This window comes from Gymnogyps californianus, chromosome 1, assembly GCF_018139145.2.
Source record: "Gymnogyps californianus isolate 813 chromosome 1, ASM1813914v2, whole genome shotgun sequence".
Classification (NCBI taxonomy): Eukaryota; Metazoa; Chordata; class Aves; order Accipitriformes; family Cathartidae; genus Gymnogyps; species Gymnogyps californianus.
In genome coordinates this window covers 71111002-71127662 of record NC_059471.1, presented here as the reverse complement: position 1 = coordinate 71127662, position 16661 = coordinate 71111002, and the positions used below count along the sequence as shown (strand labels likewise).

The window sequence follows — 16661 nt, the reverse complement described above, 5'->3', positions numbered from 1 at the left end:
AGTGCTCCGTAAAAATAAGACAGACATCCAGTCTCTCCTTTTTTCCTCACGTTGGTCCACATCATAAGTTTGTTGCTCATGCTCTGCTGGCTGACTTCCAACAACCCCGGTGTCAAGCCATCCCATGACAGCACGCTTATGGGAGAACTGCCACAGGTTAGCCTCGCATCTGCCCTTTTCAATGAGCAGGGGTTGCGCTCTTTTTTCTTAACGATTTCCTAGTATTTAAATACTTACCGTGCCAATAAACTCTGAGCGCATTGAAAAGACACTGGCTCAGCAGGATGAGGATCTGTTACCTTGGGCCTCAGGCAAGGAAGATTGTGCCCCACTAACTCCCCAAATATTCAAAACCTGGGCTGTCAACCACAATTTCCGCTCTCAGCACAGATAAAATTATTTGAGCTGATGTTAAGACAACAAAAATACCAGGTGAAATAGGAGTGGGGGAAGTAAGCATTTAGTGGGATTACGCAGACAAAGATTATTTTGAAGAAAATGATGGGTTAATTGTATTTCATCAGATCATATTATATAGCAGTTCTAATTAAACACACAGATAGACATTTGTTGTAAGTCTAATGTATCTGAAACTCACTGTTCTTTTTTTTTGGCTATTGCTCTTGTAACCAGCTGCATCTCCAGAACTGCAGGCGTTTCCACTGTGGTAAAATATACAACAAAAAAACCCCTTAAAAAGCCCACCAATTTGTTCTGTATTTAGTAAGAAAATGAGCTCAAACTGGATAGAGTGCTCTAGGTTGGAACATTGTGTTTGGCAAACAAACCCCGCTCTCTTTCCTGTCATTCAGCAGCCCCATGATTTTCTAACGAGTCTGAAAACCAATTTCTTAATTTTAAGATAAAACTGAACCATTAATTATAAAGATGGCAAGGTATTAGCCATTTAATAGTGCAATGTCTTCCAACTTCTTGCACCAAAATCGTGGGTTTGTATTTGTAGTTGCAGTTCGTTTGGAATGCTAATAATAATTATCAACACGGAAACAATGAAAGCATAATCATCCTTGTGCTTTCATTTCACAGTAATTACATTTTCTGCACCCTATATCAGTTTAGATGAGATTGTGTTTCTGACTTTCCCCCATTTACTTTGCAAGCCTGCCGTGATGTTCCACACGGTCAGAATTCACCTGGACCTGCAAAGGCTTGACCACTGGCTTTTGGCTGAAAAGCCAGGGATGCTGGCACAACAGGCTGCTTTCTTGCTTTACCATCTCCTGCCTCTCTCCCTGCCTGTTTTGCTGAGGCTAATCCTACAGGAGGGAGAGGTAATGTTGCTGGTAAAAGGGACGTGCTGTGAGAGTTGGATTCCTCCAGTCAAGCCCCCATCTGCTGCGGACACCTGCTCACTGTCTGTGAAGGCATTTCAAACTCCAGGGTCCTTTTGGACTCGGCTGTTTTGAAGGGTGACAGGCAGGGGCTTTGCAGAAAATGTGCTTCCACTGGTGACTGCCAACACTCAGGCTATCTAATCAGAGCCTGGCTGCTGGGTTTCACTGCTGTGATGTATTATAAATGAGGGTACCACCATACATCCTGAAGGGACAGAGGACAAAATGTAACAGCTTATCTGCTTGGAAACTCAAGCCACTGAAAATGCCTCCTCTTGCTTCTCTGCTATCCACAGGACTGACCCTTGCCACCTGAAAAATTACTTTTCCCCCTGCCACCACTCTCTGCCATGAAGGCAGTGCTCCAGTGAAACAACCAAACTGGCAGCCCAAGGCGAGGCACAACATTCATGTTGGGTATGTTTGCTAACGCTATTGACTCTTTCTCCCAGACATTTTAGAGTTGGTGGCTGGACAAAGGGAAGAATGTGTAAGTAGAGATGTTTCATAACGCTTCTTTCAAATGGGTCCTTCCTGCAGATTTCTAAAGCCTGTGAAACACAATTAATTAATATTTTCCAGCTTCTGCTCTCCCCGAGAAGGCGGCCAGCTGTATCTTCTGCTGTTGCTACTATGGCAACACGTATCAGCATCGCTCTCCTCCAGTGGGCTGGCTCCCGGCGGCAGGCTGGCTCCCCGCTCCCCCCCACCACGGGGATGGCGAGGTGCGAGAAGGGGTGCTGCGTGGGTCCTCCTGCGCCCCAGCAGCCAGCCAGGACCTCGGTGACGATTAAGTGCAAATACCTACGGAAAGCTAACATCTATGTGCTCCCACTGTCAGCGAAGAGGGTTTGGACTCACCCAGTGCCCGCAGAGGTGCTCGGCTGCCAGGCAGAGCTGCTCGCTTCCCCTGGAGAGCGATGCCTGGGTAAAGACAGGACACACAAAAGAGGAGGTGGGTGGGAGAAGGGGAAAATGGGTGACAGCAAAATCACAAGGAGTTTCACCGTACCTCTTGCAGAGTTGGGATGATGCTATGGGGTGGGAACTAGAGCTAAAATGGGAAATACAATGGTGGGGAGACAAAAAGACTAACAGAGGCGGCGAACGGGAAGGACAAAGGAAAAATGAAAGGAGGGAGGGCGGTGAACATGCATGCTCTTGACTGTCAGATTATACTGAGATTAGAAAAGCTAATTTGCTAGAATCGTATCAGATATTTTTTATTAAAAGATCATGGTTTTGCTTCATTAGAAAGTCAGAAGACCAAACCTTCCCTACTAGTTGAATCATAAAGTAACTCTTACAAAACCAGAATTCACTGGCATTTTTTTAACACTGCTGTACTCCGAGCCAGACCAAGTACCATTTTAAGGAGAACTTGTCCTCAAAGCTCCCATTCCTAGAGGGCACCCTATTGTAATGCAAATCAATAAATACCATATTCCCTTAGATCTCCGTAACACTTTTGGAGACCTCATTGATTACTGTTGTGTTTATTTACACTACTTTCATAACATCATCATCAGAGCTGTGGTACACATATCTTCAAAAAATCCAAGATTTCTAAATGAACCAACTCACAGGTGCTGTATAGGAGCATCCTCATCACTCCTCGTGTGAACACGTTCCAACCCAACCAACCAATACATCCGAAGCCCTGCTGACTACCAAAAGGCAAATGCCTTCTTTTTAGCCAACGGCAAACCATTATAATCTTACTGCCGTTTCTATGACACCAACAAGCACAGCTCCCAACCTGCCAGATCCTTCACGAGCCTAGTTCCTCACTACCAGCACCATGTCAATTGCCCACAATCTCAATATGGTCACGAAATATTCTGTTCAGTAATTAGAGAGAGTGGATCATAGTTTTGAAACCATCCCTTTCTTCACCAGCCCGCAGGCTGGGTGGATGCCTTGGTCTCTCAACTGGGCTCCCAGCTCCACCTTCCCCTCAGGTGCATATTGGACTCTATTCAGGCATGGGGGGGAGCAGCAGTTATTTAGGACACGTTCACTACTCAAACAGACATCCCCTGTCTCTGCCAGAGGGAAATGGCAACAAGCCAGAGAAGTATATCCCATTAGTGGGGTCTGGTCCACAGACCAGCATTTGGACTGCACTGAAATGATACATGAAATATCTTCTTCACTATAATTTGGAAATTTCTACACCAACACGCTCTCAAAAATTGAGATGTTATGGGTCAAATACCCCTGCTGCAATTATATGATTACCTCTGTGAGAACAAAATTTGTTCTTGCAGGTAGAAAAGTCTTCAAGTTTTCATTACTCTTTTTCTAAATTCCGATTTTCTAATTAAAAAAAAATCTAGACTTTGCCATTGCTGGTTTTATCAACTTCATTGGATCATGAAAAATTAATTCTGATTTCAAAAAGTACTGAACCCTACTGAGAGGACAGTAAAGATAAGGTATTTCCTTGATGTGTTCCTATTTATTTGCAAAGAATGTACAAAAATCAATACAGATGGAAACAAACTCACTTATTTGGTTGAAGCTGCTGCTTATTTTGTATGTGACCTAATTATTTCTTTTGGACTTGTGCTACTCATGCTTCTCTGGCTGTGTTTTGTGCTTTTTTTACTGGTTTCTCTCCATTTTTTCCTGCTGTCCTTTATCAGACACTAAGAAGTAATTGTGACACCCAGCTGCCCAGGTGTTGCGGGCCTGCACGTTGGCTTGGGACAGGGACTTGTGGCTGCATTTAGAGTGGAAGCTGTTCTAATTTCAGCTGTCTGGCTTCACACAACAGCTTAGTGACTTCTTACAACTGTCTTAAATGAAGGAAGCATCAGACAAGATAATTTTATAGTTAAGAGACTTTTCTATTGCAACTAGAAAGATGATCTTTGTCTGAGTACAATCATTGTATTTTGATTTTTTTTTAATCTGAAAAGTTATCCCAAGAAACTATATCAAGATCACTAGATGGCTGGTTGATGTCAGGCCTTTCTCTGGAATATGCCTCCTTTTCCTTGGTTTGACCAAACTAAATATAGTTTTTTAGGAGTAGGTGTCTGGGCAGGCACCTCTGGCAGCCGGTGGAGAAGGAGAGGGAGGCCTGCAGCCTGTGCAGCGGCTCTCCTACGGTTAAGCATGGGCTGTAGTGTGTTCCCCAGCCCATCAGAGAACATGGCTCGTTTCCATGAGGAGGGCCAAGGACAGAAGCTATGCTGGCATACGTGGTGCTTCTGGCTCCCAGCAGTGGCTAAAGTCCTTGTTTCTGCACCTGGCCTGGACTTAGCCAACATCGCTTCTTTGGTTTCTCCTACTTTTTGTAATTTTTCCTCATGTTTCTACACGGGGAGGAAAAAGAGCAACAATTCAAATTGTTCTGTTCTTTCTCTCATCTCTTCTATGACCAGAACTAGCAGCTCTTCTACTATGCCCAGCAAGACTGCTGTTTTCAAGTGACGCTGCAGGGAAACACCTTTCTTTCCCTGAAGAACAAAGACCAGCAGAGACTCAGACAGAGACCTGCAGTGTTCCTTGAACAGTGGCCAAGACCTTTCCTTGTTACGGATGTCAAATCTTATGCCTGTTCTGGTTATACTGGGTGCACAGGTAGCGAGGGATATCACTTCAGTAAGGGTCTCATGGGAAAGGAGCCTTGAGTTGCCTATGAATAATTTGTTTGGTCTCACAACAACTGACTGCCACTTGATCATCTGCAGAACCTGATCCTCTGCCCTGTCTCATTCTTTACCGTCATCACTCTATGGAATTCTGCAACATTACTCTGCTATAAAACCCGTGGAGAAAGGCAACAAACCTATGGGTATATTTCCATGCTCTTGCAGAGCATGCACTCAGTTAAGTAACTATAATATAAAATATCACAGACACTGAAACAATTTCATCATCACCAGAATATCTGGGTGCTTAATAGGCTGACTTGTATCCCTCTAACATTCATGCTATACAAAAATGCTGTATCTCCATATTAAAGAATGGAAAGCAAAGTAAAGAATTTATCCATATACACATTAAAGTAATGTACAAGTCTGTAAGACAGTGAGGATACGAGCCTGGTCTCCAAAGTCCAAGGCGTAGGCTGCACCTATTTTTCTTCTCCTGTGCATTTAAAAGGAGTGTAAAACTGTTATGGAATGGCAGCACTTCCCTTCCTTTTTTCTGGGGAGAAACACAAGCCTGCGGTTTGTTTATCTCAACCGTGAGCTTAACCATGAGAACTCTTCCTTGCCTGCCCACAACTGGACCATGCTCATGTCTACACTTCAGTCTGCCAAAGTATCTTACATTCATCAATTATTTTTAGACTTTTAATTTTTGCAATCAATTTATACTCATCTTATACATTTTCTCATTGTTGTTTCCTTACAAGAGGTGATTTTAAAATCTGAAATTTTAAAACAAAGTGAAGGAGGCATTTTCAAAGTAATATGCCTCATTGTTTCAAGCAGTAAAAAAACCCAGATAACATGATTGCTTGTAGGACTCTTCAAAACAATGCAGTCATTTATACTTTAATACACGTCTCTTCAGCCTACTGTTTAATAAGAAAGGTGCTATATTTGAGCTCCCATTTAGAGTCTCAATATATTAATATATTGAGTTTGGCAAGAGTTCCTGCTCTTAAGATCTACATGGCTAAAATGTCTGATTCAAGGAAGTCCGATTAGGCAGGGCACATTTTGAAAATGGAGCTTCTCTATTAGGGCGCAGCACTTAATGGCACAGCACTTTTATAGTGTGTATAATAATAAGAAAAATATAATACTGTTTATAGTGTGTATAATAATAAGAAAAATATAATACTGTTGTCAATGTTCAACAGATGATTTACAGACTTTTATGTACAGACAATATATAGAGTGTCATGTGACATTTTATGATTAAAACATTTTAGCAAACAAACCTGTGATAATTTTTTTCAGACAGAAGAGAGCAATAACGTGCATAAAAGGAAGAGTTCTTCTTGATAGCTATTCCATCATAATGATACCTAGAAAATAAAAAAAAAAAATGAACTGACAACCATGTGATTTTCAACAAGTCAGCAAATAATTCATATTCCTCCTTTGAAAGCAGATGATCGTTCTATTTAAACAAGAAAAGACCAAGTAAAACAAGGTACATTTGTTTTTTAAATTCTGTTGAAAAATTATTTTCCCCAACAGAAGATAATTGCACAAACTCTTTACAAACTCTTTTTAACAGTTTTTGCCCTGGAATGACACCTTCTTCTAAACAAAAAAACTTAAGCCAGTGCATGTGGTGCGACAGATTTGTACAGGACAGTTAGTGAAGTCAGGGACCAGAGTCTCAGCTGACGGAGGTCCCCGTATCCCCACCGAAGCTGAAGGATTTAGTGCAGTTGTTCCGCAGCCGTTCACAGTAGCTTAGGGACTGGATGGCCCATCAGTGGTCATGGCAAGCTAAAACCCCAGAAACCCACCAGGCCTTCTCTATGGTTTATCCCGACCTCGGTGACCAGCGGAGTTGCCATTCCTGCTTACTGGGGTGCTACCGGCTGGCTTTTCCCAGGCTGCGTCACTGGGAAGCCAGGGGAGCAGTGCAGTGGTTTCGGGCCACCAGCAGCCGGCAGAGGGTAAGCTGCTGATGATGGGAAGAGAAAGCATGGAGGCTGGGGGCTATCACGCACCGTCCCAAATCCTGCCAGCTGTGAGGAGAAGCCTGGGAGTGTCTGCGGTGAGGCACTCCCAAAATAAAGGATCTCGCTGGATCAAGCTGATAGCAAGTCCAGACTAGTGGAGAAAAGTTGCAGATCAAGTAAGGGCATGTCAGTCTCAAGGCCAGGACTTGACAGCTACTCAAAATGCTTGTAAAATTACGGTGTCTCAATGCCCTTAAAAATGTCCCTTTTTCCAGTCTGGATGTTCAGAGTGCGATAATAAGTTTGAACATTGTATCAATGAAAGGGTATCAAACTCTCTGTGCTCTAGAAGAAGAGAGGGAAGGGAAAAGAAAGGAATGTAGGAGGAAGATCTGAGGTGGTCTGATTTAAATGGTTTTAAACTGTTGACAACATTTCCATTGACCACCAGTACATGCTGGGTCACTCCACAGATATGTGCAAGGATGAAAACAACACAGACATTAATCATGGCTGCCACCCCCCTGCATCCCGGAGCCAGGCTTTCCTGACCTGGTGTCTCAAGAGCTCTGAGTAAGGTTGTGATGTCTGGCAGATGCCTCATGCCAGCCATGCTGTAATAGCCAGTACAAATTGGAGCACTAATTTTTTAAAAACCAGTCTGATCTGGAATTCATGCCCTACCAAAGCAGCTCCAATGTGGTTGTTTTCATGGAATTAACTCTATTTCAATGTACTTGGTGACATCATGAATCACTCTGGATCTTGTGACGTATTACAGACTTGCAACCAACAATTCAGCTGCTACATTACAGTGCTGGAGCTGAAAATTCAGCCATTTTAAAATTTTATTAAAACAGTTATAAATAACATTTTTAAACAAAGGATGCAAAACCAGTACCTGGTATTCCCTCTTGTGCCCAGCCTTCTTGTCCCCAGACCTGGGAAAACTAACCGAATAAGCTGAAAAAACAAACAGAAAATTAAAGACACTTGGCAAATTCATTCTAAAACTCAAAAACATATCTATCTATCATCTGCTACATTTTTTTCTCCTTAATCACTTCTTTTGCTTTCCATCATTTGCAGGCTAATACCTGTTCTTACATACCTCTTAAACGGTAACTCTTGAACTGAACTCAATCAGGCTTTTGCGGATCGAAAGCTAAGTAATTTAAGGGATTACCTCCCTCAGGTAGGAATTTTTTTAGACTAATCTGTTTTACCTTGCACTGAAACACAGTCAGTGCACGCACCAGGAGACCACCCACAGTCACGTTCGGTATATCAGCTAGGGAAATTCGAAGGTGCTGTGATTCTCCAGTACTCTGCCAGACCTGCAAGCCTTACTCATTCGAGTAGGACTTACTCACACAAGGGACTTCACCTACCCACTCACTCTTGCGAGGAGTACTTGCAGGATAGGGCCTGACTTATCTGTTTTAAAAGGACCTGAATCATCAAGCTGCAAAGCAACCTTTTGACCACCACGGTGGTAAACGTGAACTGAGGTCACGCAGCATCTGTCAAGGTTAGGCCCTACAGAGTAATAAGATACTGTCAGGGTAATAATCCACTTCACTATGATTATTCTGCATGAGCTGTCCTGTGAAGACAGAGACTAGCCCAGGACAGCTGGAGCTAACATTCCCAATATAGCAGGAACAGAGGACTGAGTACTCAAAGTTAGCAAGGAGTGAGGAGAGTCTCCACTTGGCAGCACGAAGCTTGGACTCTGTGCAAAGCGCACTTTGCTGGTCCAAAGGCCTGCTAAAGGACAAATTTCCCCAACTCGCATTAACATGCCCCTCCAGTTTTAATGGTGTTGGAGTGGTCCTGTTCTTTGCACGTTTCTGTGTGCACCCACCCCAGCTGCTCCCTTTCTCAAGCTGGTATTTTAGCATAATCCCATTTTCTTAAAAGGGCAGCCTATGAAACTAGGGCTTCTGTGGCATGAGACACATACTTCTTCCCACTGCCTCTTCTACAGAGACGGTGGTGTATTTGCGCAGAGGGATAGGGCAGATGAGATTAGTAGTGTCTTAAATCACCACAGTTTGATTCACACAGGGCTTGACTGCAAAAGTCCTTACAGTCCACATGCATGTAATGCAGTCAGGTTACTACAGCTTGATGAATTATTAATAGCTCAGCCCATTAGCTAGGCTGTGGTAACTGATTACATGTGCACCTTTAGTTTAAACCAGGGTTGCTGCAGTTCCTGCCCTCCTCAGCCTCTTGCTGCACAGTCCCACCTTCTGCTGCAGAAGGACAGACCATTTCAGGCCATTGGGGAGCTGCACCCCGGCTTATTCACTTGGGATGTGTTAACTTGCACCGCAATGTACTGGGTCGGTTAAGGCTGTGAGCAAACAGTTGCAAGCATCAACCTATAGCAACTATGGCTCATCAGCTAAGCTCCTCTGCGTGACCAGACTCATGCTTCATCCATGCCTGTCCCAACTTAAAAGTAATATGCATTAACTTAAACCACAAGAAGGCTTAGCTTACAGGTGGTAACTCAATCATGCTGGAGCACTTGAAAGTGTACAGACAGGATGGGATTAATCTTAGCTACGTGGCTACAAGGTAGAGACGTCTAAGCTAGTTGCTGCAGACTCTGTAGTCAATGGAGAAAAACAGGCAGTTCCGAGGCACAATTCCCCTGAGCTGCCTGAGATTACTCATGTAGAGTGAGAGGAATCGTATGTAACTACTTATTTCTCTCCATTGGCTACCGAGAGATTTTAAGGTCACTAGCTTCGTGGCAGACTCTACCCTGAGCCAGGCAAATTCTACCCATGGTCTTGGCTGACGGGTGATGATCCATTAAGCTATGGTAATAAATCACACTGGATCAGTCACTCAAATCTTAGTTTTAAGTAAGAGTGATTTAACTTACCCAGTAAAAAAATTAGATTCAACTGAATTAAGATAAATGATTCCTAAAATGAGGTTATCCGCACAAATGAAATTGATTTCAGGTACAATTTTTACTTAAATTATTTTGGTTTTGTGTTAAAACAATGCTTAGTAGCTCTTACCATGGGCACTAATAGAATAATATTAGCGGTAAAAATAGGAAATTCTGAACAAAAAGTCTTGAACAACAAATAATCACAAGGCATTCTATCTTCCTTAATTTGTTAAATAAAGTTGAATAGCTACAAGAGCTACAAGCTACATTGCAACTGGGATTTCTAAGTGGTAATTGCTCTGCGGGTTGTATCAACCTCCATGTATTGGAAGAGTGGAACAGTTTAAAGGAGATTGGGTTTTACATCTGCATTTGTTTTGCTTGGATGATTCTGTAACAACTTTTTTAGGGTGTGTTTGGAGCAAAATCTCCCCAAGCATACTTAAAAAGGAAAGTATAAAATTATGTAACAACCAAAGGGGTCTTTTAAGGACAGAAGGATCAGCTCCTCAGGACGAGTTTATTAACCTTGCGCTGTTTACCCTGGTAAAGCTTTCTAAAATATATTGGCAAAAGAAATCTTTGCTAGTGTAACATACACTAGTTCCCTGAAGAAAACAAACTCCATGACAGACGATACTCTTTTCTCTAGTATAACTCTGTCTACATGCAGGCTTACCAGAAGTATATTAGACACAAGAGAAAAGACACAAGCATAATACATTACGTATTCATTCTTCTCTGTTATTTAATCTCTTTTGATATGCAGTGTGTATATTTGATCATCAGATTTTCTCTTAAGGTATCTCTGCTTCTTATCTTATATATCCTATCTACTCTGTACCTTTCCAAAGGTGGCTGAATTTACTTGATACTTGGAATTTGGACTGCAGCTTTCCATATACAATTCATATAGTAGCCAACGGGGTACAGTGCATCCTTCACACAAATAGAAATTGTCAGCTATCCTTTAAAACAAAAACATCAATTGGTTTATGTCAGAATTAGAAGAAAGAATTGTTAGCTTGTGATTTTAATAGCTCATCAGGTTTACAGTGAACTCTGTAATAGTTACTCTGATTTTATAGAAGTGTAGAATCAAAGAGAGCGCTACTCCTTTTATGTTAATCTGTATTCTGGGAAAAAAATTATACATTTTCATATATATATATTCTATGTTTGTTTTTAACTTTTAAAGTTCTACTTTCATTGTTTCCAAAGTGTAAGAGAGGTCATGTGAGACTCTGCTAAGAAATTAACCAAATCTCATCATTTTTAATAAAAAACCACAACTTAGTAATATCATTATAACATTAACACCAATACAGAAAGTATTAGCATCTCTCATATGGTAACTGTTGTTATATCAAAGGATGTAACTTTGATCTCCTAATTAGAAAGGTCTCCACTATACTAAAGATAATAATATGAGTATTTTTCCATCTAAAATGTGCAATATGGTGTTTTGGGACAGAGAGTGCACAAACTAAGAAGGACTAAATTCTGTTCTCATACAATCTCACTGATTTTAGCACAAGTTTAATAAAAGAACAGTATTTTAATTTACAGTTACTATGTAACAGAACTGCCAGGACTGAAACTGATTTAGGTGTTTAAATACTCATCCTTTGGCCAAATCCCTTACTCATCCTACTTATCAGAATGGCCATAGTCAGGTAAATGCAACTACTGGTGTGAATAAGGTGAGGAAGATGTAAACTTAGTTACTTATTAGCCTGAGGTGTTACCTTCACCAGAAAAAAGAGACCTTTAATTATGAGATAATGCCAATGGTTTCGATGTCAGAAGATAATAGCCTCCTGCAGTACAAATACAGGAGCAAAGCTGGAGCAAAGAAGCAGATTAATTTTCAAAGCATGACACACTGATCATATGACTGTTTTCTGACTCTGCTTCCGTTATACCAAATGATTTATGCATATTTAATTAATTTATCAGCTGAATGCTAGTGCAGCACAGTGCCAGTTACTCACTGTGTCTTTACTGATAGTCGAGTTGGTTGGGAAAGCAGACTTTTTGTAATCACCAGGTGAGATAAGCCAGTTGGATTTTAAATCAGCATTGTTTCTTTCGTTAGTAGCCTGATTTCAGGCAACCCAGTGTTTATCTTTCTGTATTAGCTGTATTGGCAGTAGATAGAGGATAAGGTCTGCAGCAAACTGGCTTGCTAGAACAGACTGAGCGAGAAGATGATCGCTGTGCAGCCTGACGATGTCTGCCTCGCCTTTTATTCATCCCTCCTCCCCATTCTCCAGGGAAGAAGGCTGACTGCCTCCCCCAGGTTTCCCTCTCCCTAGCAAAAGGCCCCGAAAAGCCTCGCTTTTACCTCCTCGGAGCCCATCTTCTCACCTGCCAACCCAAGAGGCTGGCGCTGCTGAGCGCTGGGGCTGAGCTGGGCTGGGCTCCCTGCCAGCTCCTCACCACCACCAGCCCCACCACCCAACGGCAAAGGTTTCACAGCTAGGCATGAGCAGGAACCTGCACCAAAGATAGGGGATCTGCTGCGCTGCTGGGGTATTTCCTGTCATGGGGCTGAAAGATAAATGAAATCTATTCTAGATAAGAGTCCTGACTGAGCTCTGCCTCCCAGCAGGCAGAAATGCTTGTTTCTTCTAGAGCAACCATCTCAAAACCCTTCGTAATTGAGCAGTCCCAGAGGAGATTAAACCTAAGTCCAAATTCATCCTTAATATAACACCACAAGAGTCATTGGAAGTGCAGCAGAAATTAATTCATGCTTCAGTAGCTGGTTTCTGCCAATAGTTTTGCCTCAGCGTTTAACCATTTAGTGACAAAATATTTGGGAATTTCATTTTGTGAATTTATCGTCTATTAAACTGCCAGCCTTTTTCAAATAACAAGTCAAACACACCCTTAGTGCTGACACATAATACAAAAACACTGTCTACCAGGAAAAAAAATCCACACAGAAGAGCACAGTGCTCATCTTCTTGCCTTTTAGCCCCGAGGTTCTCAAAACCTGAGTGTTTATGGCATGCATCAAAACAAAACTGTTAATAAAGACAACAAAATCAAAAGGCAAGTGTGGTAAGGGAGGAAGATGGAGGTTAAAGGAAAAGCACATGGGGAAAGACCTCCTCCATTTATCTACTACTTTCTATCCACAGTTTCTGTGGGGTTTGTTATCTGATCGGTTCTAGGACCTCACATATACTCCAGGTGTTCGGGGTTTGCCACCTGTTGTATGTGAACCCTTGGCAGCCAGGCCATTATCCAGGTTTGCAAGTCTGCTGTTAAACCATTTCTGGACCAAAATCTGCTTTGCTATTGTCAATGCACCAATTGTAAAATGAAGCTGAATATTTAAAAAATTTCAGAACATGAAAAGGTGATTCAGAAGGTTGTTGTGGTGAAAAAAATCATCAGTACATCCTTTCAAGGGTTGTTTATGATTCAGTTTTATGCAGTGTTGCAAACTCGTTGGATGACCTTGGATGAATCTCCTCCTTCAGTCCTTTTAAAATGGGGGTAGTGGTATCTATATTGCAGCAAAAGCACAGACTAACTCCCGCTGCTCAGGTATTACTGAGAGGGGGAATAAAAAGATTTAAGATTACTTGCTGTCAAGTTAAAAGTTTGCTTGTATGTGTTGTTACTGTTTCACACAAAGCTTCAATGCTGTTTACTAGCTGGACTCATCTGTGCTTGGGGAAAGAAGTAAAGTAACCCTGGTTTCTCTTTGGCTGTCACGCAGCAAATGACGCTGCTCTCAAAGCACAAGAAAATGATGGTGACAACCTTACTCCACCACGGAAAGTATCTCACTGAGGAGTTCAACCATTACCTTCACCTCAAGGAAACATAACTTCGGAGAACGTCAACCACTCAGCATCACTCTGAATGCCAGCATGCCGCCGGCTGCGCAGCCTCGCAGCCACCCGTGGTGCACTGTAAAAGCACGCCAGCCACGAGTGGTCCAGTCAGGGGTGGCCCTCGCCATCTGCACTTCAGCATCACGCCAAGTGGATGGCAGCCCAGGGGCCAGATCCCAGTGAGTGGGTAGGCTGAGGCAGAACCCCCTTTCCCCCAGGTCAAACCACCTCCACGCCAGCAAGGCTTGTGGCGGGAGACGGACTTTCAGGGAAATTTCCCTGCTTTCACGGCGTCGTTTATGCACCGCCACGATGACGGGGCCGTGAGGGCAAACCAGGCTTTCCTCCTACGAAACTGCGGTAAGTGTTAAAAGTCAGATTCCTGCCCTGCCTGTAGCAAGCCCACCGGGCGGGTCCTGAGAGCCCCCCCGGCAAGAGGGGCGAGAGCAGACCAGCCGCGCCACCTTCCCCACCCCCCCCCCACCCCTGCGCTCCCCCCTCCATCCTCAGCCGAGGCCTCCCCCGCCGCCCCGCCGGCTCCGTCCCCGGCCGCGGGGAAGCGGGCAGCAACGCACCAGCGGATGATGGAGAGGTGCAGGAGGGAGGTGGGGCTGCCCTCGGCCATCCCGGGCGGTGCCGGGCCGTGCCGTGCCGTTGGGTACCGGCCGGCGGGGCGGCCGGTGGCCGCGCGCCGCCGCCGCTGCCGAAGCCCGTTCCCGGTCGCGGGGCGGCGGCCGCATCCAGCCCGGCCGCCGGTCGCCGCACAGCCCTGCCGGGGGGCCGAGGAGCTTCCCCCGCCTTACGGGCACGGCCTCGCCGCTTCTCGCTGCAGCCCTGGGGGGGGGTGGGGGGTGTGTGTGTCTCGGCGGCGTGGATCCTGCGCCCGCTCACGCGTGGGCGCAAACCTGAGGGCCGGGGGTGGCTCAGGGCGACCTGCGGCTCGGGTGCAAACGCCAGCCGCGATGCAGCCTTTTCCTGGCACCGAGTCCTCTGTGGCCAAATACGAATTTTATAGGAACTGCAGGTGAGAAAATGAATTGTAGGTAAATCAGGAGGTACAAAGGCGCCGGAAAGAGGCGTCAATGAGCAATTGTGCGGCAGTACGTCTGAATAGCATCAAGTGCTGTCTTAATAGGTTTTGCACGCCTTTAAAACATTATTTTCAGAGTTTTCTACAAGAATGCTGTAAACTCCTGTAATTGTTTAATTTCTCTTTGATATAGATAGATGAAAGGGCCGTCTGCTCCACTGAAACCCTGTAAGCACTTTTCCATTGCAAGTATCCATTATGCAAAATGAGCTTTAGTGCCATGTGACTGGCGAAAATAAATTATGTATGGCTGGAGCCTCTAAAAGCTTCCTAGTGGATGGCATTGGGTTACATCAGAGCTCAGCTTCTCAGAAACTCCCATGGCTTCCTCATGTTAATTAGCTGCTGAATGCCCACGTATGACACAGACTGGCTTGCCTGCTTTGTTATGATGAGATGACCAAAGCCAACATGTCGGTAGACAGCAATATTAAAGGTGGGGGAGACGGGACCAGGAAAGGGGAATTTATGGTGGAAGGTTGCTGGTTTTCTAGTCCCTCAATGTAGCTTGCTTTTGAGGAGCAGTGCACAGAGATGTCATGTATAATACATGTTGCTCTTAATCTGTAAAGCCTCGTGCTGTGTTGAGAACCCCATGGGAAGATGCTATTCACTCACAGGCCCCTGAACCAAAGCCTTGAAAACGATGTCTGCCCAAAACACAGGTTAGTATGCACATTGTAACCAGTACAATCTGTCATCAATAATGGTACTTAATAACCTATTGTGGAAGCTTCCCTCAGTAGTTACAGTTCTTGGTCTTGATTTTGTACTGCCACAGTCTACTGACCTTCTCTGTGGGACACTCAGCTTACACAGCAAATACTCCTGCAAATACTGTAGAGTGAAAGCTTTCTCAGGTTACTTTAAACTAGCTGTCGTAAGAACCAGCAGCAGTAATATTGCAGCAACCGTAAGACTTACGTGGTTTTGCCATGTAAGTACTCATAGAGCTTCTGAGGTGGGTTTTGCAGTAAATGCTGCCTGGCACACTCACTGCTGATGCAGGTGTGCCTGTCCACACTGCAGTCATAGCAGTGCCTTCCACTCTATGTACCTGAGGAAGAGGAAGCCTCATGTCCAGTTTCCAACAACTGGCTTGCTTACATGTTTGCATGTGCTTCTGAGTCCTGGTCATAGTTCTCAAGGTTCATGACCAACAACTGACTTTTTGGGACTATCTGACACTCCACAAAGTTCGTGAAGCTCCCTAGGCCCAAAGATGCCTTAGCAGGAAAAAAACATTTACAACTTATCTAAAACTGAAAAACGATAAATGGACTGTTTCTGTGGTGACAGACTGAAGCAAGGGGAGTCACACAGATCAGAAAGTCCCTGGACAACACCTAATACTCAGGAAAGTTTTGATAAGAGGAAGCAAATGCTGCACAAAGAAACTGTCCAGTTACTGTCCATGGCTTGAGAGATATAAAGGAGGTCACAGAATTTCTCTTGTCCAATTTCCAGTTCACAATAACGAGAGAGATGGATCTGTGTGCTGTTCAAATCTTGACAATACTGTTATTTGATTAGGGTTTTTCCAGTTTTTCAGAAAATGTCTCTTTAACCTTTCAAATAAATCTAATACTTCTGGGGGGGTGGGAGGGAAGGGGGATTCTGATTTTAAATGCCAGGCTGCTAGTAGAATTTGACTGAAAACCTGAAATCTGCTTCTTCAGTTTAATCCAGTCAGATAGATAGGACTGGGTGGATGTACACTAGGTCAAGCTGTAGTAAGTCTTTATTCTTGCCTAAGCCGAAAGTTGCAAAGCTCTTTATTGCTGTCATGGACATCCTCCTTGCGTAAAATGAAAGAGTATTTAATGAACATGTACTTTGA

General features: G+C 43.8%; 1 protein-coding gene across 1 annotated transcript in view; it reads right to left on the bottom strand.

The window, feature by feature from the left end:
* RFX8 (regulatory factor X8) overlaps positions 1-14356 on the bottom strand; it is a 29706-nt gene extending 15350 nt beyond the window's left edge. Inside the window, exons 1-6 of the mRNA XM_050915593.1 lie at positions 14307-14356; positions 10722-10845; positions 7862-7923; positions 6262-6348; positions 2217-2279; positions 599-662 (exon numbers count right to left, since the gene is read on the bottom strand). Coding sequence (XP_050771550.1) covers positions 599-662; positions 2217-2279; positions 6262-6348; positions 7862-7923; positions 10722-10845; positions 14307-14356 — 450 coding nt within the window. The remainder of the gene's footprint in view (positions 1-598; positions 663-2216; positions 2280-6261; positions 6349-7861; positions 7924-10721; positions 10846-14306) is intronic.
* Between the last annotated feature and the right edge of the window lie 2305 nt (positions 14357-16661).